Source organism: Suricata suricatta, chromosome 12 (genome assembly GCF_006229205.1).
Source record: "Suricata suricatta isolate VVHF042 chromosome 12, meerkat_22Aug2017_6uvM2_HiC, whole genome shotgun sequence".
Lineage (NCBI taxonomy): Eukaryota > Metazoa > Chordata > Mammalia > Carnivora > Herpestidae > Suricata > Suricata suricatta.
Genome location: NC_043711.1, coordinates 17,715,903 through 17,737,163, shown reverse-complemented (window position 1 = coordinate 17,737,163; position 21,261 = coordinate 17,715,903). Strand labels below are relative to the sequence as shown.

Below are 21,261 nucleotides of genomic sequence, written 5' to 3'. Positions count from 1 at the left end.
GGTTTAGGCTCGCTGGGGCCTAAACTCGGGCTCACAGACTTTACCAGCACAGTGGATCCAGGCTGAGAGCCTGGAACAAAGGCGGGGTAGGGCCTTTATGGGTTGGGGAACAGGGAGTTACAGGAAATTGTGACACAGGTAGAGGGGTCCAATCATTATCACATAACATCATTGGCAGTAACTTTAACCATACACATTGTCCAGAGTGTTGGTTACTTTTGGCAGAACCCAATCACAACATTTAGAGTGTTAACCAATTACAGAGTGGACCCAGGACCCAGGACCCTCATGTAGGGTATAACTAGCTTAAGCAATAAGTGATTATCTATAGCTTCTATCTCTAGGCCTGCCCTTAGAAATGTTAAGGGTATTAGCTGGCCTTTCCTGATTGGGTGTTACAAGGACGGTCCCTCCTGCCTTGGGCAGTGTGTGCCCTTTTATTGTCAAATGATTCTGAGAAACCAACACCTAAACCTCCAAGGTCAGAGGGGCAACTTGAAGCCTGTCATGGAGTCAGTTTGATTCATACCTGCGTCCTTACACTCATACATCCAGTGGTTTTTGGTGGCTGTCAGCTGGGGGCCTAGCTGGGGCTGTTAGCCAGAGCATCTATACACATGCCCTCTCCATGTGGTCTGGTTTTCCTGGTAACATGATAGCTGGGTTCCAAGGGCAGGTGTCTTAAAGAAAAGAGAGCCAGGCGGAAGCTGTATCTCTTTTTATAACTTTGCCTTTGAAGTCACACAGCTTTCCTTCTACCGCATTTTATTGGTCCGAACAGTTACAAATGTCCTCTCAGGTTCAAGGGAAGGAAATGAAGCCCCACCCTAATGAAGGAATACCAACATTATCACATTGTAAGAAAAGCATGTGGAATGGGATATATGATGGTATGGCCATCTTTGGAAAATATAATATGTCACATCACATATTACATTATATATACTTGTAGCTTTCATCTTTGCCTTTATTGATTCCACAACTAATATATTCATACATTAAAGGTAAAAAATTAATAAAAATATTTATAGTAATGTGAATATTCCCATTAACTCACTTCCACTCTCTTTACCCTATCTGGGGTTGTTACCACTGTCTGGATCATTTCTATTCAGCTACCTACATATCAATATTCACAGATATACACACACATTTACACAAATTTCCCGCCATTGGTAACAAACTATTATAAAATTTTTCTTTTTTCAGTTAGTGGAAGGTGCTATTATTATCCCCAATTCCACAAATGAGCAAACTTAAGACACAGAAAGTTGTGGTAATTGCTCAAAATTATAAAGCTAGGAAGTCGCCAAGCTGAGATTCTAAATCGGGCCATGTGGCTCCAGAGCCTACCCTCTTTCACAGTGCTGGACCCCTTCTATGTATTTTCTAGTATAAATGTATTATCATCTGTTTGACTATGATCCCTTTGCATGTCATCAGTTTCCAATTTTTCACAATTACAAGTAGTGCTGCAGTGAACACCCTTGGATGTACTTTTTGCATAGATGTAAACATGTTTGGGGTTGTATTTCTAGAAATGGAATTGGTGGATCAACTGCTTTGTTCATCTCACATTGTGATAGATGCTGTCAAATCACCTTTTAAAAATGCCTTTAAGGGGAGCCTGGGTGGCTCATTCAGTTACGCATTCAATTTCAGCTCAGGTCATGATCTCACAGTCTGTGAGTTTGAGCCCCACATTGGGCTCTCTGCTGACAGCTCACAGCCTGGAACCTGCTTTGGATTCTGTGTCTCCCTCTCTCTCTGCCCCTCTCACACTCTGTCTCTCTCTCTTAAAAAATATTTTTTTAATGCCTTTGATTCTTTGAGGACAGCTGAAGGCCAGGGACCATGTTGTCAGATATAATGGTGAGGAAAGGAGATCACAGTCCCTGCAGTTTAGGAGCTTTGGTCTAGTAAGAGATGCAGAAATTAGAGGAAAAGTGAAATAAATATGAAATTTCTGTGAGGAGTACTGCACAGGAGAATCACTACAGCTTCATCCTCTGTACCGTGTATCCTCATTCCCTAGCAATCTCATATACTCAATCTCTGCCCAAGAAGCTGATGACTTACAGATTTTTCATTCTAGCCCTACCCAATTCCCTAAACTCCACATTCAATATATTCAATTGTCCATTCAACATGCCCATATGGAGGTCATATTGGCAATCAAATTTGATGTCCCAAAAAAAAACCCCTCAATTTTATCCCCAAACTGGCTATTCCTCCAATGTGTCCCAGCTTAATAATGCCACTATTTCTCACTGTTTACTCAGGCCAAAAATTCACAAGTCTTCTATGATTCTTCTTTCCCTTTCAAATACTATATTCAATCTGTAACTGTTATATCTCCATGGTATGTCCTGATTTAACAATTCTCACCACCTGCTGCTCTACTGCAAACCATTATGTGTCCCTAGATGTGAGCAATTAACTAATCTTCATGCTTCTACCCTTTTGCTACAGTATCTGTTCTCTACATTATCTAGAAAGATCTTTTTAGGGGCGCTTGGGTGGCTCAGTAGGTTGACTAGATTTCGGCTCAGGTCATGATCTCATGATTTGTGAGTTTGAGCGCCACGTCCAGCTCCAAGCTAGAAGTACGGAGTCTGCCTGGTATCCTTTCTCTCTCCCTCTCTCCCTGCCCCTCCTGTGCACTGTCTCTTAAAATTAATAAATAAACTTCAAAAAATTAAAAAGTTGATTTTTGAGAGAGAGCAGGGGAAGAGCAAAGAGAGGGAGAGAGAGAGGATCCCAAGCAGGGCCCTCACTGACAGTGCAGAGCCCAATGAGTCAGATGCCTAACTAACTGAGCCACCCAGGCCCCCCTAAGAGCATAAAACATGTCAATTTCCTATTCAAAACCCTCCAAAACTTTCAAACACACGCTTTAGCCTTATAGGCCTACAGAGGTAGGTTCCGGAGCCAGATGCCCAGGGTTAGAATTCTAGTTTGGTGACTTCCTCTCTATGACTTAGTTTTCTCATTTGTGAAGTGGAGATGAAAATAGCATCTTCCACCAGAGTGATAAAACAGAATAGTATTTACAATAGCTTTTTATTAATGAAACAAAGGGTCTGTGCAAGTGTGTGTGTGTGTAGCTGTAGATATAAATGTAGATGCATAGGAAAGGTCCTGGAAGGGCTAATATTTTATATTCTTCTTTTTTTTTTTAGGTTGAACTCTTTAATCGATCTTGAATTTGTGTTTGGTAAGGTGTGTAGAGAGTCTATTTTTATTTTGTCTAATTTGATAGTTATCCCATCACCCTTTATTGAATAGACCATCCTCTATTCACTACTGTGAAAAACACCTTTATCATGGTCTACATTCCCTTGTACATGGGTCTGTTGTCTGGACTCTCTGTTTTGTTTTGAGGGTCTGTTTGCCTATTCCTGCTCCAATACCACAGTTTTAATAACAGCTTCATGGTTTGTTTTTAACATTTATTAGAACAAGATGTCCTTACAATCTTTTTCAAAAATTTCTTTTTTTTAAGTTTTAAAAAAAATTTTTTTTCTGTTTTTTATTTATTTTTGAGAGACAGAGAGAGACAGCATGAGCAGGGGAACGCCAGAGAGAGAGGGAGACACAGAATCCGAAGCAAGGTCCAGGCTCTGAGCTGTCAGCACAGAGCCCTACGAGAGGCTCGAACCCACAAACTGCGAGATCATGACCTGAGCCGAAGTTGGACGCTCAACTGACTGAGCCACCCAGGCGCCCCTAATGTTTATTTATTTTTAAGAGACAGAGACAGAGCATGAGAAGGGGAGAGGCAGAGAGAGAGAGAGAGAGAGAGAGAGAGAGAGAGAGAGACAGAATCTGAAGCAGGCTTCGAGCTGTCAGCACAGAGCCTGATGCGGGGCTTGAACCCACGAACTGTGAGATCATGACCTGAGCCGAAGTCAGATGCTTAACCGACTGAGCCACCCAGGCACCCTAGTTTGTCTTTTTTTCAACTTGCTTTTTAAAGAGATTTATCAGCTTGATTATTCAGCTTTCTAAGTGGCCATACTTTAGTTCAGCTCACCTGTGAAGTATTTTTTTAAAGTTTTATTTCTTTATTTTGAGAGAGAGCGCATAAGCATGAGCAGGGGAGAGGCAGAGAAGCAGGGAAAGAGAAAGAATCCCAAGCAGACTCCACACTGCCAGCGCTGATCCTGACATGGGGCCCACATTCATGAATGCAAGATCATGACCCGAGCTAAAACCAAGAGTTGGATGCCACCAGGCATCCCTGTATTTTTAAATTCACACCCTAAATATTTTTAAATTCAAGATTTCTTTGGGTTCTTTTTTCCTGGATGCCATTTACCTTTAAGTGTATAGAGTTTGAGATCCTGTGGACATCAGGGTTAGAGCTCATGATAAGAACAGAGATGGGAGAGATTTCAGCCCAGACTTAGAATCTGAGGCCAAGAAAAAAAAAGGAAAATAAAAAAGGACCAAAGAAGGGACATTAGAAAAATTAGCCCATATTTGATTCCCATGGTCTAGGAAAGGAAAGGGCTGTTCAAGGATGGCTTCAAGTTCTCATGAAATTGAAAGCAAACCTGGGGGTGCATATGTATATGTACATTTTTCTGGGGAGAGGGCATCAGAGATTCTCCACCCTGAAAATGGCTAAAATCCACTGGTTGGATAATGTCTTACATATGGAAGTAACTTGGTATACATCTCTTGCATCTGCTTGTTATTGAGTGGGAAGAAGAAGGACTATGTGCTGAAGGGGAAAGTATGTGTAAAGGCCTGAGCAAGGGTAAGAGGCAGTTATGTAACAGATTTGTGTGGTAAACCATGAGACAGTTTGCTCAGAGATGAAGATACAATCTAGAGAAAAACAAGGTTGATGAAGTAAGCTACCATGAGATTATGAAAAGCTCTGAGTGCCCAGAAAATACTACTTGTATTTTATTTTATTTTTTCATATTTATTTATTGTGAGAGAGAGAGAGAGCATGAACTGGGGAGGTGCAAAGAGAGAGGGAGGGAGAGAATTTCAAACAGTCTTCATACCATGGAACAGAGCCCAATGCAATCTTGAACTCATGAACTGTGAGATCCTGACTTGAGCTGAAGTTGCACGCTCAACCTACTAAACCACCTAGGTGCCCCTACTTATAGTTTATTCTGATGCATTGAGGACGAGGTGCCTGGGTGGCTAGTGAGGAGCTCAGGATGTTTTTTGGCCAGAAAATGACAAAGCCAGATTAAATTTCATATAAATTTTCTAGTTGTGGGTAAGGCTGACCAGAGGAGTAGGCAGGAAGACCATTTGTTTCGTGGATTATCAGTTACCCTTTGAGGATTTAATCGGACCTGGTGGGCTTGAGTAGAGTCCATTCTGAGGTCTGTCATGGAGGTGCTCCATGACAGGCGCTGTCACCAGGAGGGCTGTTGTCAATGCAGGTTGACTCTAATTTAGTTTCTCTTCTGTAGCCAGAATGTTACAAACAGTAAACGAGAGAAAGAAGGTCCCATTTCTCAACACTGAATCTTGGACCTTCTGCTCAGTAAAACTCCTAAGATTAATCCAGAAATTAGCACAGAGTTTTGCAAACTGGAGGGGCTCAGTAAACACGCGGCCTGGATCCTCTCCTAGTTGATATTCCCTCACAATCGTGGGAAACAAAGACAATGATGTTCACTGGAGAAGAAAGTTAGGAAGAAATCTCAGGTCTCAAGGAGCTGACAACCTGCTTTTTACCTGAGATCTCTCCTGACTGCCCTTTCTTGTCCTAATGTCTGAGAGTCTTCTCCTCAGCCATACTGAAGCCCTCTGAGGACATAAACCCACTTCTGACTTACTCAAAACAATCATCCTTTTAGGCACCTACTGTATGTCAAGGCCTTATGCTACCTTACTTTACAATTGGCCTATGAGCTGTCTCCTTGCCTAGATTCAACAGTTTTCTTCTATCTCAGAGATTCTTAACAATGGTACTTCTCCAACTCAGTCAAAAATCTTTTTTTTTTTAACTTTTTAACATTTATTTATTTTTGAGAGACAGAGAGAGACAGATGATGAGTGGGGGAGGGCCAGAGAGAGAGGGACACATAGAATCAGAAGCAGGTTCCGGGCTCTGAGTTGTCAGCACAGAGCCCACACAGGGCTCGAACCCACGAACTGTGAGATCATGACCTGAGCCAAAGTTGGATGCTTAACTGACTGAGCCACCCAGGCGCCCCTAAAAAGCTTTAAATACGTTTATGCCAGGATTCGATCGCAGTGATTCAGAGTAGTCAGAGCTCTGAAGATCCCAGGCATTTAGAAAATGCTTGGTGGGTGATGCCACACACACCAAATAACCACACCTACCACCTTAAGGACCATGTCTTATAAGCGGCACTTTCTTTGTCTTCTATTTTATTTTTTATTTTTATTTTTTCTACATTTTATTTATTTATTTTTGAGAGAGAGAAAGAAAAAGCATGAGGAGAGGAGGGTCAGAGAAGGGGGAAGACACAGAATCCGGAGACAGGATCCAGGCTCTGAGCTAGCTGTCAGGACAGAGCCCAATTCGGGGTTCAAATCCACGAACCCTGATATCATGATCTGAGCCAAAGCCCAACCGACTAAGCCACTCAGGGCCCCCCCCAAGGGGCAGATTAGACACCATCTCTAAATATATAATGACCACAGCTGGTCTTCTTCACCTTTCAAACTGATTGTCCTTAATGTCAAAGATGTTTTGAGTTACTGCAATGGGATCTTCTGTCCTCCTCTATGCATTTTGTCTTCGACAATATATGTGTGGCCTTAGATGGACTATTTTATTTTTTTAATGATGATTCATTTTTTGAGAGAAAAAGTGTGAGCAGGGAAGGGGCAGAGAGAGGGAGAGACAGAATCCGAAGCATTCTCCAGGCTCTGAGCTGTCAGCACAGAGCCCAAAGTGGGCTCAGAACCGACAGATCAAAAACTGAGCCCAAGTCGGAGCCAGGTCGGGACACCTAGGTGCCCCCAGAATGCCTTCTTATACCATCTCCTTCAGAAGAGAGGCTGACGTCCTCATAGCAGCACACAAAGCCTGTTTAATGTGCCACCGTTATCACCATGTCTTCATCTGCTACTCTTCCTCCTGCTGTAGCTACAAAGGCCTGTGTGTGGTTCCTTACCAAATAGGCCAGGTACAGCCCATCTCAGGGCTTTTGCATTTTCTTTTCCTCTGCTTGTTAGGTCCCTCACCATCACTCCTTTCCCGCCCGCCCCTTCAGGTCTTCGGACAGGATTCACTTCCTCACCTTCTCATTGAAACCCTGCCGTAATATTACTACCCCCCCCCCGCCCCCATACTCTCTAACCCTCTTTTCTGGGTTTTTCTCCATAGCAAGTATCCCCACTTGATACACTATGCAGTTTTCACTTATTTATCTTTGAAGTTTTTAAAATGTTTATTTATTCATTTTTGAGAGAGAGAGAGAGACAGAGAGCGAGAGCGAGCGAGCAAGGGAGGGGTATAGAGAGAGGGAGATAGAATTCCAAGCAGGCTCCGCACTGCCAGCACAGAGCCCGGTGAGGGCTGGAATCCATGAATTGTAAGATCATGACCTGAGCCGAACTAAGAGTCGGTCCCTTAACCGACTGAGGCACCCAGGTGCTCCTACACTTATTTATCCTTGTCATACTCTATAAGCTCCATAAAGACAGGGACCCATGTGATGGGCTACCAGCTGCTTCTTCAGCACGTGGAAAGGCGCCTGGCACAAAGCGTAGGGCTGTGGGTTTCTGCGAGTGTCGGGAGAAACGGGGAAAGCAGAGGAGAAAATACTTACGTCTGGGACTGCTAAACCGCCTGCAATTCCCAGCACAGCCCTGAGGGGGTCAGAGCCAGCTCCGCTACCTCAAACCACGCCCACAGGGGGGCGGGACATAGGCCGGAAGCCGGCCCCCAGCGGAAGACGGACTGAGCAGCCTAGTCAGTCCTCCCAACCTGCTCCAGGCTCCTGCCCCGCCCACCCGAAAGTGGGTGAAAGGTCGGCGGTGCCGGCGCTGCGTCAGGTGCTGTGGAGCGGGGTAGGCCCGGAACAAACCGACACGGTGCCGGCCAGACGGACGGACCATGGCAGAGGAGGCGAAGCCTATCAGCCCACTCAAGAACCTGCTGGCCGGCGGCTTTGGCGGCATGTGCCTGGTGTTTGTGGGGCACCCGCTGGACACCGTCAAGGTGCGAGGAGGCTGGGGCTCGGGCTGGAGGGAGGAGGCCCCGGCCCCGGCGCAGAAAGCAGCGTCTCCCCCGAGGCGCAGGCCGGGGCACAAGCGGGGCCCGTGGGAGCTTCCGTGAGAAGTCCAGGGAATCTCCCTTTCACTCTTATTGGAGGTCGCAGAGAAACTGTTACTTGCGCCCCAAAGAGTCAGCGCAGAGACAGCAGCCTCTAACCGTCCACCAGGGACTCTGATTTAAAGTTCTCTGTCCGGCATCGCCTCCTGACCCTGCGCCACTTCTGGGGACGGGAAAGAAAAAGCGCCTGCCCAGAGCTCTGATTTCAGCAAACCTTGTAACATCACCAGCAGGATTGGAACAGGGCACCTGTTAAAGCCCTCCTCAGAAAGAGAGCTAGACAGAGGCACAGTTTTTCTAGAGATGTCTTTTGACACATTCCTCTGTGGCCAAAGTGCCCCCATCATCATTTCCTTCTTACTTTCCCTCCCCAGAGTGGGGAGTTGGCCATCTTCAGCCTATCACCTCACATTAGCCTGATAAGCCTCCAATGGGAAGTGAGGATGTCCTCAGGGAGAAGCTCCTTCCAAGAAAAGCTAGTGACTGACTTCACCCAAGGCCAGGATGATCCTCACAACTCCCAGGGGACGAAGCCATGGTCAAACTGAGGCCCTGGGAAGGAGGAAACTCATCAGGGCTTGTTCCCTGGTCGTCCTCACATCTTGCCTCAATTCTTCCCCCTGCAGCACATTGAGCAAGGCCTGCCTGGAGACCAAAGTCCATGCCCTGTGACTTAGCATTCAAAACTTCATCCTCGCTTTCTACCCTTATTCCTGGAAACACATTTGGAGGAAATTGACAGATTATGTCCAGGACGGGCCTGTGGGGAGCAGACGTGAGTCTTACAGAGTGAAAAGTCTGTGTAGGGGACTTAGGACTAGTAAGAGAGAATTGTCTGGTCTCTCTTTCTACCCTTGACCCATGTAGCCAGACACTTTGTTTGTTCCAAGCATTTGGGACTTTTCTTAAAACAAAACCATTTTCTGCTTTAATACAGTGTTGCTCTTCTGTATCCTCTTGCCCTTCTTCCCCACAGATGTTACTCTCAGGAAGGGCCCAGTGATCTTTGTACTAAAGTGTAAATGACTGAAAATGTTTCCTGGCATTTTTAACAGCCAAAAAGCCTCTTTTTAGCCTAAAACCACAAATTGCTGATTGCAGTCCTTTTGACCTCAGAGAGGGATATGGGCTCTAGTCAAAGCCTGGCCTAGGGACACCTTCAAAGGTCCAAGGTGACTAGCTGTTGCCTAAGAAGGCAAGAACTGCAGCACTTTAGAGTTGGAGCTTGGAAAGGCTGTGTAGTAGGTGGTAAAGGGCTGGCTGAGTTCGGACTGGAAGTGGAGAACCCAGACCTTCTGGGTAGGGGAAGGGCAGGAGTGAAGGCCAATACAGACTTGGAAGTGGGAGTCAGGCTGTAAAATAAGATCAACCATGGAGTACTTTAATGTTCTTGCTGGCTTGGATGGTTGATGTCATGATGGAACAGGTGTGAGATTTACACAAAATCACAGAAAGGTATCACTCAGAAGTTTTGATCTATCTCTCTCTCCCTCCCTACTGAGTGAGGGAGGTTTTGCCTGACCGGGGGTGGGGAGGTGGAGGGGATCTGAAATTCAATAAAAGAGATTTTAGATATCAAGCAGTTCTGTTTTCCATTTCTACTATTCTGTCCTATAAACTCCTCAGACTTGCATGGACTCTCCATTGCCTAGAGAGTGATTTTCTTATTGTGACATGTAAGCCCCAACATATAAGAATAAGAGATTCTAAAGAAAAAGAGGAACAGTGTGGCAAAAATGGTGTTTTGAAAAGATTAGTATGCTATCAGCATGAGAAGGACTTGGAAGCAGACAGACTCTGAGCAGGAAAAACAGCTAGGAAATAGACTGCAGAAGTAGCTGGATATATCAGTTATCTACTGCAGTATAATAACTTAACCCAAAACTTAGTGATACAAAACGACAACATTCATTAACTCACAGTCTGTGTAAGGCAGAGCTTTGGGAGCAGTTTCGGTGGGTAGTCTGGCTTAGGGTTGCTTGTGAGTTTGCAGATGTTGGCTGGGAACCAGGATGAATAAAGAACTCTTGCAACTCAATAAAAGGACAAATAGCCTAATTGGAAAATGGGCAAAGATCTTAATATTGAATACATATTAGGCAAGTTTATTGAGACAGAAAGTAGATAAGTGATTGCAATTGCAAGGGGCTGAGAGTAGCAAGGAATAGGGAGTGACTACTAATAGTGTGGAGGTTCTTTTTGGGTGATGAAAATGTTCTAAGTTAATTGTAATGAAGGTTGCACAACTCAAAATACTAAAAGCCATTGAACTGTGGACTTTAAAGGGGTGAAGTTTTATGGTATGGAAATTATGTCTTAAAAAGCTGTTGAGAAAAAGTACTGAACCAGGGTGCTGGATGACTCAATAGCTAGAGCATGTGACTCTTGATTTCTTGGTCTTGAGTTTGAGCACCATGTCGGTGTAGAGATTACTTAAAAAAAAAATACTGAACCAAAGACAGTGCCCCTCCCAAAAAAAAGATGTTGTCTGGGACCACACTCATCTGAAGGATTGGCTTCCACCTAGTTCATTCACATGCTGGCAGGTTGGTGCTGGCTGTTGTCAGGAGGCCTTCTTTATCCCATACGTGGCCTCTCTAAGCTACTTGAGTGTCCTCATAACATGGTGACTGACATCCCCCAAAGCAGTTAACCTAAGAGACAGGCAGAAGCTCGCCTTTTTATCACTTAGCCTTGGAAGTCAATACCACCATACTCTACTTGATAGAAGTAAGTTGGCTGAGTCTGGCCCACATTCAAGGGGAGTGAATTAGGACTTATCTTGGAAGGCGAAAGAGCATCAAGGAATTAGTGGACATAATTGAAAACCACTACACTGGGTAAGGATGGGTTAGGACTTGGCATAGGAAAGGACTCAGAGAGAAAGAAATTAGGATTCTGGAAGCATCTTGACCACTCCAACAGACTTAGTGCCCATGTTAGTAAGAGTAGGGGGAGCAATAAGAAGAAGGTGATGCTATGGTTTCAAATCCTGAAGTAGCTCATGGCTGTGGCACAAAAGGAACATTCATCAGGAAGGTGAGATTCCAGAGGTGATCAGAGTAGGGAGATCTTCACCAGGAAGTTGGAAGTATAGTTCTAAAGATGGGAGAGAAGATCTGGAGATGGCCAAGTGAAGTTATCATGGAGTAGAATCTGAAGCCCTGCAATATGAGTTTTCTTAATGGGATCTTGGACCACATGGGTAGGATGCTAAGTCTGAAGAATGCCTGGAGTAGATAAAGAGACAAAGGAGGGAGTTCTAAGAAGAGAGGTTTCAAGAAGAGATATTTTGAAGCACTGTATATACCAAAAGGTCGAGAAGGATGAGGACCAACAGAAGTAGGATTAAATCCGCCTTACTCCAGTGGCGCGTGGGTGGCACAGTTGGTTAAGTGTCTGACTCTTGATTTCGGCTCAGGTCATGCTCTCTTAGTTCGTGGGTTTGAGCCCCATGTCAGGCTCATGCTAACAGTGCAGAGCCTGCTTAGGATTCTGTCTTTCCTCTCTCTGCCTCTCCCCAGCTTGTGATCTCTTACTCAAGATAAATTAAAACTTTATTTTTCTTTAAATATTTTTTAATATTTTTAATTTATTTTTGAGAGACAGAGAGAGACAGTGTGAGCACGGGAGGGTCAGAGAGAGAAGGAGACACAGAATCTGAGGCAGGCTCCAGGCTCTGAGCTAGCTGTCAGCACAGAGCCTGATGCGGGGCTTGAACCTACGAACCGTGAGATCATGACCTGAGCCGAAGCCAGACACTTAACCGACTGAGCCACCCAGGTGCCCCAAATTAAAACTTTAAAAAATATATTTAAAAAATCCACCTTACTCCAGAATGCCTTTGTGGAGTGCCTTACCTAACCACCAGCATGCCACCACAAATGGGAAGCTGGAGATTTGCATCAGGCAGGTCTTAACTACGGGCATATTATTATTTGAACTCCATAAACCCAGTCTTCTTATCTGTAAACTGGGAATATCTATCCTATTGGGTCATTGTGGGATCCATTAAGTAAGAAATAAATGCTGGAAGTGACTGGATGAGGGGGGAAAAAGAGGCATGCTACTAATGACATGTGAGTGTAGAGTTTGAATAAATTGGAGGAAAGAGAAGTCTGAATCTAGCAGGTTAAGCAAATGCCGAAGACATGTACACAGGCACAGCCTTTCTCTATTCAGAGTTTGGCAGGCACTTCTGTTTCTGGGAGATGATTGTGTTTTAATTTTTGGTTTCAGGTCCGACTGCAGACACAGCCCCCGAGTTTGCCTGGACAGCCTTCCATGTATTCTGGGACCTTTGACTGTTTCCGGAAGACACTTGTTAGAGAGGTATGGTATCTAGGGGTTGCACATTCCTCTTACTCAGAGGACCACATTCAGAGTTGGTTTGTTACCTCTCCATGGGTATATGGTGACTTTCTGCTGGAGGGGTAGCCCACAGCTGTGTCTGTCTCACTGTGCCATCCCATGCCCTCCTGTTGTTGCTCTGGAGTCTTTGATAGTTCCAGCTACTGTTTTATATGGATGACTGAAGCTAATAAAATGGTTCTTTCATTTGAAAGGAGAATTTGTGGCACCTGGGTGGCTCAGTTGGTTGGTTCAGGCCATGATCTCATGGTTTGTGAGCTTGAGCCCCACACTGGATTCTGTGCTGACAGTATGGAGCCTGCTTGGGATTCTCTCTCTCTCCTCTGTCTCTGTCTCTGTCTCTGTCTCAAAGATAAATAAATAAACTTAAAACTTTTTTTTTAATGTTTTATTTTATTTTTGATACAGACAGAGACAGAGCATGAGAGGGGGAGGGGCAGAGAGAGAAGGAGACACAGAACCAGAAGCAGGCTCCAGGCTCTGAGCTAGCTGTCAGCACAGAGCCCATGCGGGGCTCGAACCCACAAATGTGAGATCTGACCTGAGCCGAAGTCGGAGGCTTAACCGACTGAGCCACCCAGGCGCCCCATATTACTAGTGATATTTATTACTCACTGCATTAACACAGATGTTAAAAGACCTTGTTGAGAATTTTTCCTTAGCTTCTTATAACTCTCATATAAATACTCTATTAAATATATAGTCTTGGGGCACCTGGGTGGCTCAGTTGGGTAAGCATCTGACTTCAGCTCAGGTCATGATCTCATGGTTCATGAGTTCAGGCCCCAGATCAGGCTCTGTGCTGACAGCTCAGAGTATGGAGCTGCTTAACATTCTATATCTTCCTCTCTCTCCGCCTCTCCTTCACTCGTGCTCTGTTTCTCTCTCTCAAAAATAAACATTAAAAAAATTTTAATAAGCATATAGTCTGTATTAAATATACAGAAACTGAGAAGTAGGTGTCACCCAGATAAAGAAGGGAGGCTGGTAAGTGATGGATTAAGCCTTGGGGGAGAAGTTGTTCCCAGGGCTCCTGTGGGACCCATGCCTGAGATAGTGCTGCCTTTTCTTCCATAAGGCATTCTTTCTTTGATCTGTGCTTCCCAGAGCTGAGTCTCGTCAGTGTCCTATTGAGGCTTTAGGCTTTCTATCTGCTCCAAGTCCTCTGTGCTGGAGGTAGAGAGACAGGATTTACATGCCTCTTGGTCAAGGAACACTGAACACTGTTTAGTGGCTTGGGAGTGTGCTGGGTCCTGGGGGCCTGGTAAATATGGCTTGTACAAACCCAACTCCCTGAAGCTGAGTGGGCTTCCTTAGTCCACGTGTATGCACATCTTTGGTTTTTGCTGGGCCAGACTGAGCTCTCTGCTTTCTGAAGCTGCCAGAGGTCTTGGCTGTGCTGCTTGGAAGTGAATGGGCCAGGATGGTGGAAGGAACACCAGCCAGGAGGTAAGGGCTTAGGCCCTTAGGACTTGGGCATCCGTCTTGACCCCAGCAGGGAGCCCTAGACTTTGGAAGGATATTGTCACATACTGCTTTTCTAGATCCTCCTCAGAACCTTCTTTTCCCCTTTCGCTCTTTCCTGTTTACTGCCTTTGCACTTTGTCCTCAGAGAGCCTGCTTACAGCCTGTGGCAATGTTAGACCTTTGCAGGACCCACGAGTGCCAACTGGTACAGTTGTGCCCCTTTAGTTCAGGAAAGAAGATTGGTTGGGAGTGCCCAGCGTCTGCAGAGACACAGGTTCTCCAGCCTCTGTGAACCCTGCAGGTGTGGAGCGCTACCCTGTTCCTCCTGCAGCTCTCTTGAGGAGCAACTATAACATTTGTTTTTAAAATTATTCCTTATTTTATATTAAAGTGATACAAGCACTTGGGTTTGTTACTGAAAGGCTTGTAACAAAGTAGCAAAATGATTTATCCACCCCTTCTCCAGAGGTAATGTTTTTCAGCTATTCCAGTTGTTTATGCTGTTTCCACCTAAAAGCATACATTCACAACTATATTTAATACACTCTTTATATGTTTTAGGTACCTATTTGTGGTAGATGATTTTAAGTCTTACATTTTTTTAATGCTTTAAAAAATGTTCATTTATTAAAATTTTTTTAATGTTTATTTTTGAGAGAGAGAAACAGAGCACGAGTTGGGGAGGAACAGAGAGAGAGGGAGACACAGAATCTGAAACAGTCTTTAGCCTCTGAGCTGTCAGCAAAGAGTCCAAAGTGGGGCCCAAACTCACAAACTACGAGATCAGGAGCTGAGCCCAAGTCGGAGATGCTTGAGACCAACTAAGCCACCCAGGTGCCCTTATTTATTTATTTGAGAGAGAGGAAAAAGTGTGCACATGAACACAAGCAGGGGAGTGGCAGAGAGAGAGAACCCTAAGCAGGCTCTGCGCTGTCAGCACAGAGCCCAGTGTGGGGCTTGAACTCACAAACTGTGAGATTGTGACTGAGCGGAAATCAAGACATTTAACCAACTGAGCCACCTAGGTGCCCATAGTCTTATATTTCTTTATGCCCTCTTTCTGCCCTGCCCATATAGTTTTATCATACTTTGTGGTTTAATCCAATTTACTGTTTTCATGATTACAACTTTATATATATTTTTTCTCTCAATTAAGTAATGTAGTATGATGTGCATTTTATTTCTTGTGTGGCTTTTTGCTTTTCTTGAGGTTGGGTGAAATAATTGTGTCAGTTTCTTTTGCTTGTGTTTCTTTGAGTTGCTGTCTCAGTTATCCTGTACCCAGGAAAGCTCTGTGGAGCACCTTTCTGTTTGGTTTTCCACACTACCTAAACAGTTATACTCTGTTCTTCCACTGTGAGTTGTTCTGCATTGTTTTTGGTTTTTGGTTGGTTGTTGTTTTTTTTTTTTTTAGAAACATCCCTTCTGGAGTCCTCTATCATACTATTGTGTGGACTGGCTTCTTTCTAGGCCCACAGTGCCCACCGTCATCCTAGAAGCCCCCTTCACCTCTCTTGGGCTAAACTCTTGGTATCCTGGTTCCCAAATCATCCTTTTACCTGATTTATGAACTTCGTTTGGTTGGGATATCTATCTGTTTGTCTATGTGTTGGCTACTTACATAGTTGATTTTATCACAAAACTATATAAGTGAAAATTGATGAGCAGTCTACTATTGTTTCTAATAATAAAAACCCCATATCTCGGTACTTGGAAAATACAAGAATTTCTTAATTGCCTATCATCTCACCCCAGGGAAGTCAGACCACATTGTAGATGTTATCTTCTAGCCTGCTTTTTTAGTGGCCTCCAAGTAGACTTAGTATCTTTTCATGTTACAATGTGTTTTAATGGCTGTATGATAGTCCATCTATGGAATTCCCATCATTTGTCTTGTTAATCTCCTATTTGGGAGTTTTTTGGTTTATCCCAGAATTTTGGAAGCTTACAAATGCCTAATGTAATTCTCTTTTTACATCTCTAAGTATTTTCTTGGAATAAATTTCTAGACAGAGAATTTCCTGATGAAAGGGCATGCTGCATATTGCCAGATTGTCTTCCAGAATGAAAGCTGTTTCTAGTTTCTTCAGCAGTGTATAAAAGGACAACTATTTCGGGGGGGTTCTTCCTTTTATTTTTTTAAGTTTATTTATTTTGAGACTGTGAAAGAGATGCAGGAGGGGCAGAGAGAGAGAGAGAGAGAGAGAGAGAGAGAGAGAGAGAGAGAATCCCAAGCAGGCTCCACACTGTCAGCACAGAGCCCAATGTGGGGCTCAAATCCATGAACTGTGAGATCATGACCTGAGCTGAAACCAAGTGTTGGACACTTAGTCAACTGAGCCACCCAGGAGCTTCTGGGGTTTTCTTCATTTTAAAAGTTCTCTTTGCTTGGAGAAGAGGTGAAGGAAGGAAGCCACAGTTTAGAGGACATGCTACTTTCGTGTTTCAGTGGTATAAAGGGTAGTCGTGTCTATAAACAGCTTATGTTTTTGTGATTCCTTGCAGGGTATCATGGGGCTATATCGGGGCATGGCTGCCCCTATCATTGGGGTCACCCCCATGTTTGCTGTGTGCTTCTTTGGGTTTGGTTTGGGGAAGAAACTGCAGCAGAAATGCCCAGAGGATGTGCTCAGGTGAGTACTCACAGGTCTGGAGCACTTACAGCTGTTCTGCCTGGTGTGACATGGGTCAAAGTGAGAAATCTTGGCAGATAGGTAGTGGCCGTCCCCCTGGAACCCTACCACTGGCTCCTGGTTGCTCCACATGAGGGAGGTACGTGAGTTTCTTTTGCCCTGTGAACCAAGGGAAAAAGAAAACAACCCCAAGGCCTCCCCCATCTTCCTGACCAGGTTGTCATAATTTCTTCTGTGAAGTAGCATCACTTGCTGTTGATATTAGTAATATCAGCCCCACAGCACTGGAAGGACTGAATGTGAAAAAGTGTGTAAAATTCCATGAACAGTCCCCGGTGCTGCAGCAATGACAAGAGCAGCCTTGTTTTCCACCCCCTGCTTGGGAAAAGGGAAGGACACTTAACTAACTGAGCCACCAAGGTGTCCCTCAATTTTTTTTTAATTAAACATTTTTTTAACTTTTAATTGAAGTATAGTTAACACATATATTAGTTTCAGGTATATGATGTAGTGATTCAACAATATATACATTATGAAATGCACAAATGGTAAGTGTAGTTCCCATCTGTCACCATACAAAGTTGCTACAATATTATTGATTATAGTCACTGTGATGTACTTTTCACCAGACCAGCTTCTTGGGATGCAGGGGGATTTGGAGTGGAAACGTGGGATGACAAGCTGTTTTCAGTCTGAGACTTGCAGGGTGACGACAACTCGTGGGAAGGGCTGCAGGCAGCACAGATCCCACAGAGGCTGGCCAGGCCTGGGGTCTAGGAGCTTGAGGGAGGAAGCCTAGGGTGCTGTGTGGTTGTTTTCTGTCACTGCTTCAGGCCCCAGCATGCTGAGTAAGGGTCTAGGATATAGGTGAGATGCTTGTAATGTGAAACTATTTCTGTAGTCTTTGACCATCTGAATGTGACAAGCTCCTATAAACAGCCACAGGCGGCCACAAATGTGGATGTGTATGGGGTTCTTTTGAAGCTGTGTTTGGCTGTTTGTGGTCCAAAAGTCCCATGGACACATGCCTTCTCTGAGTAGCTGGTCTTCTAGCTCATGTACCAGCTCATGGCTATACCAGGGCCGTGCACTAAACCCCCCAGTGGGGTCATTGTTAGTACTTTGGCCTGTGGATTGTGTGCCCTGTACAATCACACCAGCGTGCAGAGAAACACCCTTTCTGCTTGAGCAAAGGTTAAGATACTGAGGACCCCACTCATGTAATCTTGCTGTGTTCTAAATTCTGGATATCAGGCCTGCCGTGTTTCCCCTCCCTGCAGTGGTATTTGGAGATAAAATGGAAATGAGCATTACCAGGGTCTTGAAATGGACACCCAAGAAGGTCCAGACTCTCAGATGCCAGCCTAGGGTGGGGATGGGGAGTGGCAGAATGGGCCAGGCCGTTAGAGAGTGTCTAAGGAGTACCCTGTGCACACACAGAGAACCCATTCAGAGGAAAGTCCTTACTTCCAAGGGAAGGGGGTGTGCCTGCAAAGTACAGAGCATGTGGGTCTCATGAGGGGAAGTTCAGTTGCTGAGGGGGCTCCTCTTGGAGACAGCAGTGTGAACTGAGCCTATATAGGAGGCCGTGCATGAAAGCAAGTCTCTTGACTGTTAGACTGTCAACGTGTGTGGTAGGTCTGCATGCCTGAGGTATAGGTGTGGGCCCTATAAAACAAAACAACAACAAAACAGGGCTGTTTAAACTGATGCCCTACCTAGAGGGAAGGACTGTAGTGGATGTCTCCCTACCCCTGTTTGACATCTGTTCTTTAGGTCTTGGGCTCTTGTTGAGTGGGACCTGGCTGAGGTCTCAGCTGTCAGAAGCTTGGGGTCAGGAGGGGCCTGAGGCTCTGACAAGTAAATTATGGAAGCTCTGTTGAAATGTTAATTATAGCTTTGTGCTCCATTGCTTCCTGGTGACCCTTGAATTAGTGATAGAAAAGAAGATGCTAGAGGTAGCACGGACGGCTGTGTACTTATTATAGATACCTGGAGCCTCAACTCCTCCAAACTTGGTATGGTTTCCTCCCTGAGGATCCATCTCTCTGGCCCCTAAGGGATCATTCCCTGCACAGAGGGCCACAGAACCCATTATGCCTGTCTGGGTACCATCCCTGTCTGGGCCTTTCTCAGCATCTTACAGCACACTCCTTGCAATTGGTCTGGGGTGCTCCTCATTATGTGGAGCTTTGATGCTGTCCCACTTGAGTATTGAATTATAATGTTCTCAGGCCCTTGGTGATCCAGAGGAAGTGAGATTGGAGGGAAACTGGGGTAGACTGAGACCCAGATCTTGAGTTAGAGGCTTTTTCCTACAACAACCCTGAGTTTTACAAATGGGGAATCAAGGCTCAGTGAAGCCTAAAAACTAGTCTGTAGTCATTGTGCACGGCAGGCCCAGGGGAGGGAACCATGTCTCACTATACAGCTTCTGTGGCTGCGGGCAGCTGAGTGTACAGGTGGCCTTCTTAACCACGCTCATGTTACCCTTGGTACTGAGACCCCTGCCCTAGGGAATTTGACCTTATAATACACCTAGAACTTTGCTTTTGTGCAAAATATGATTTATTTCTGCTGGGCTTCTGCCTAGTCCAAGTGCTTATTTTTCCTTACAAAGTCATCCTTTGTGTTGGGATTGCGGCTGTCCTGTGTGGTTAGTCACAGGTGCTTGCCTCTGTTTTTTGTTTTCAACACAGCTACCCCCAAATATTTGCAGCTGGGATGTTATCTGGTGTATTCACCACGGGAATTATGACCCCTGGAGAACGGATCAAGTGCTTGCTACAGGTAAGGGTGTGAGCTGGGGTGGCGGAATGTGACCTGGGGGGTGGTGGCTAGCTTTTCCCATTCAGTATGCAATTTTGTGTGGATATTTATGTCCTTTCACCCTTTATAAAGGCTTCAGGTCAGGTGTGCAAAACAGTTTCAAGGTTTTCAGGAACACGGAAGCAATCGTAGTAGAATCGAGAACCAGGACAGTATAACAAACCAACCAAAATGTCACACCTGTGACCTGTCATGCCAGACTTATCCACTCTTATTAACAGCTACTTCAGGAACTCTGAAAGGTGAGTCATGTCTCTTCAGAGGTGGAAGGGAGGCTGCTTCTGCCCAGGGTATCTTATGTCTCTGTCAGTTGCCTAAAGGCTCAGTGCCCTTTGAGTGCCTGGCTCCCTGACTGCCAAACGGGTGAACTGCCTGTCCGCCTTCCCACACAGGCTTCTTTTAGAACAAAAAACTTACTGCTGTTTTCTTCTAATAGCTGAAGTAATTTAACACACAATTCTTGCTAGATAATTTTGGTAATGCAGAGAAGCACAAAGAAAAAAATGTATTTATCACCCATGATAGCACCCCACTGAGGTAACCACTGTTATGCTTTCTGTGTGAATTTTTCTAGCCGTTTTGGTAAACATGTATGTTAAGAAATGTTAACTTTTGAAATAAAATTGGGGTCACATAATGCATTAGTTTTTTTTAAAAAATATTTATTTATTTTTGAGAGAGAGAGAACGAGAGACAGAGCATGATTGGGGAGGGGCAGAGAGAGAGGGAGACACAGAATCCGAAGCAGGCCCTGTGTTGATAGCTTAGAGCCTGACACAGGGCTCGAACTCACAAACTGTGCAATCATGATCTGAGCTGAAGTCAGTGTTCAACCAACTGAGCCACCCAGGTGCCCCTATAATGCATCAGTTTTATAACCAGCTTTTTTCACTTGATGTATCCTCATTTTCTGTGTGGCTATTTTTTTCAAGCATCATGTTCTGTATCTTATTTCATTACATGGCTGTCATTTACCCAATAATTCCTTATCTGGGGGCATGACAAATTATATACATTAGCAAAAAATCTTTATAAATAAGTTTTTGTGTGTATATCTGATTCTTTTCTTTTCTCTTTTTAAATGTTTATTTTTGAGAGAGAGAGAGGGAGACAGAGGATCCAAAGCAGGCTCCTGCTGTCAGTGTAGAGCCCAATGTGGGGCTCAAACTCACTAACTGTGAGATCTTGACCTGAGCCAAAGTCAGAAGTTCAACTGACTGAGCCACTCAGATACCCCATGTATACCTGATTATTTTCTTAGAATAAATGTCCAGACATGAAATTAACTGTTTAAAGGGTATACATTTATTATTTATTTAATTTATTTAAGCCCAGCGATTAATTTTATGACAATTGTTCTAAATTCTTGCTCAGTTATGTTGCTTATATCTGTTTTGAGCAGTTCTGTGGCTGTAACTTTTTCCTGGAATTTCTTCAGAGGAGAGTTCTTCCATTTCATCGTTTTGGCTAGCTTTCTGTCTCTTGTCAGTTTTATTTATTTTTATTTTTATTTTTTTTCCCATAATATTTTATTGTGAAATTGTTTTCCATACAACACCCAGTGCTCTTCCCCTCAAGTGCCCTCCACCATCACCACCACCTGTCTTCCCCCCTACCCCCTCCTCCCCAACCCTCAGTTCATTCTCAGCTTTCAATAGTCTCTCAAGTTCTGCA

The 21,261-nt window shown here is 44.5% G+C and overlaps 1 protein-coding gene across 1 annotated transcript in view; it reads left to right on the top strand.

The window, feature by feature from the left end:
• Nucleotides 1-7,927: 7,927 nt before the first annotated feature.
• SLC25A20 (solute carrier family 25 member 20) overlaps nucleotides 7,928-21,261 on the top strand; it is a 32,257-nt gene continuing 18,923 nt past the window's right edge. The window contains exons 1-4 of the mRNA XM_029918809.1: nucleotides 7,928-8,173; nucleotides 12,527-12,619; nucleotides 16,631-16,758; nucleotides 19,458-19,548. Coding sequence (XP_029774669.1) covers nucleotides 8,069-8,173; nucleotides 12,527-12,619; nucleotides 16,631-16,758; nucleotides 19,458-19,548 — 417 coding nt within the window. The 5' untranslated portion in view covers nucleotides 7,928-8,068. The remainder of the gene's footprint in view (nucleotides 8,174-12,526; nucleotides 12,620-16,630; nucleotides 16,759-19,457; nucleotides 19,549-21,261) is intronic.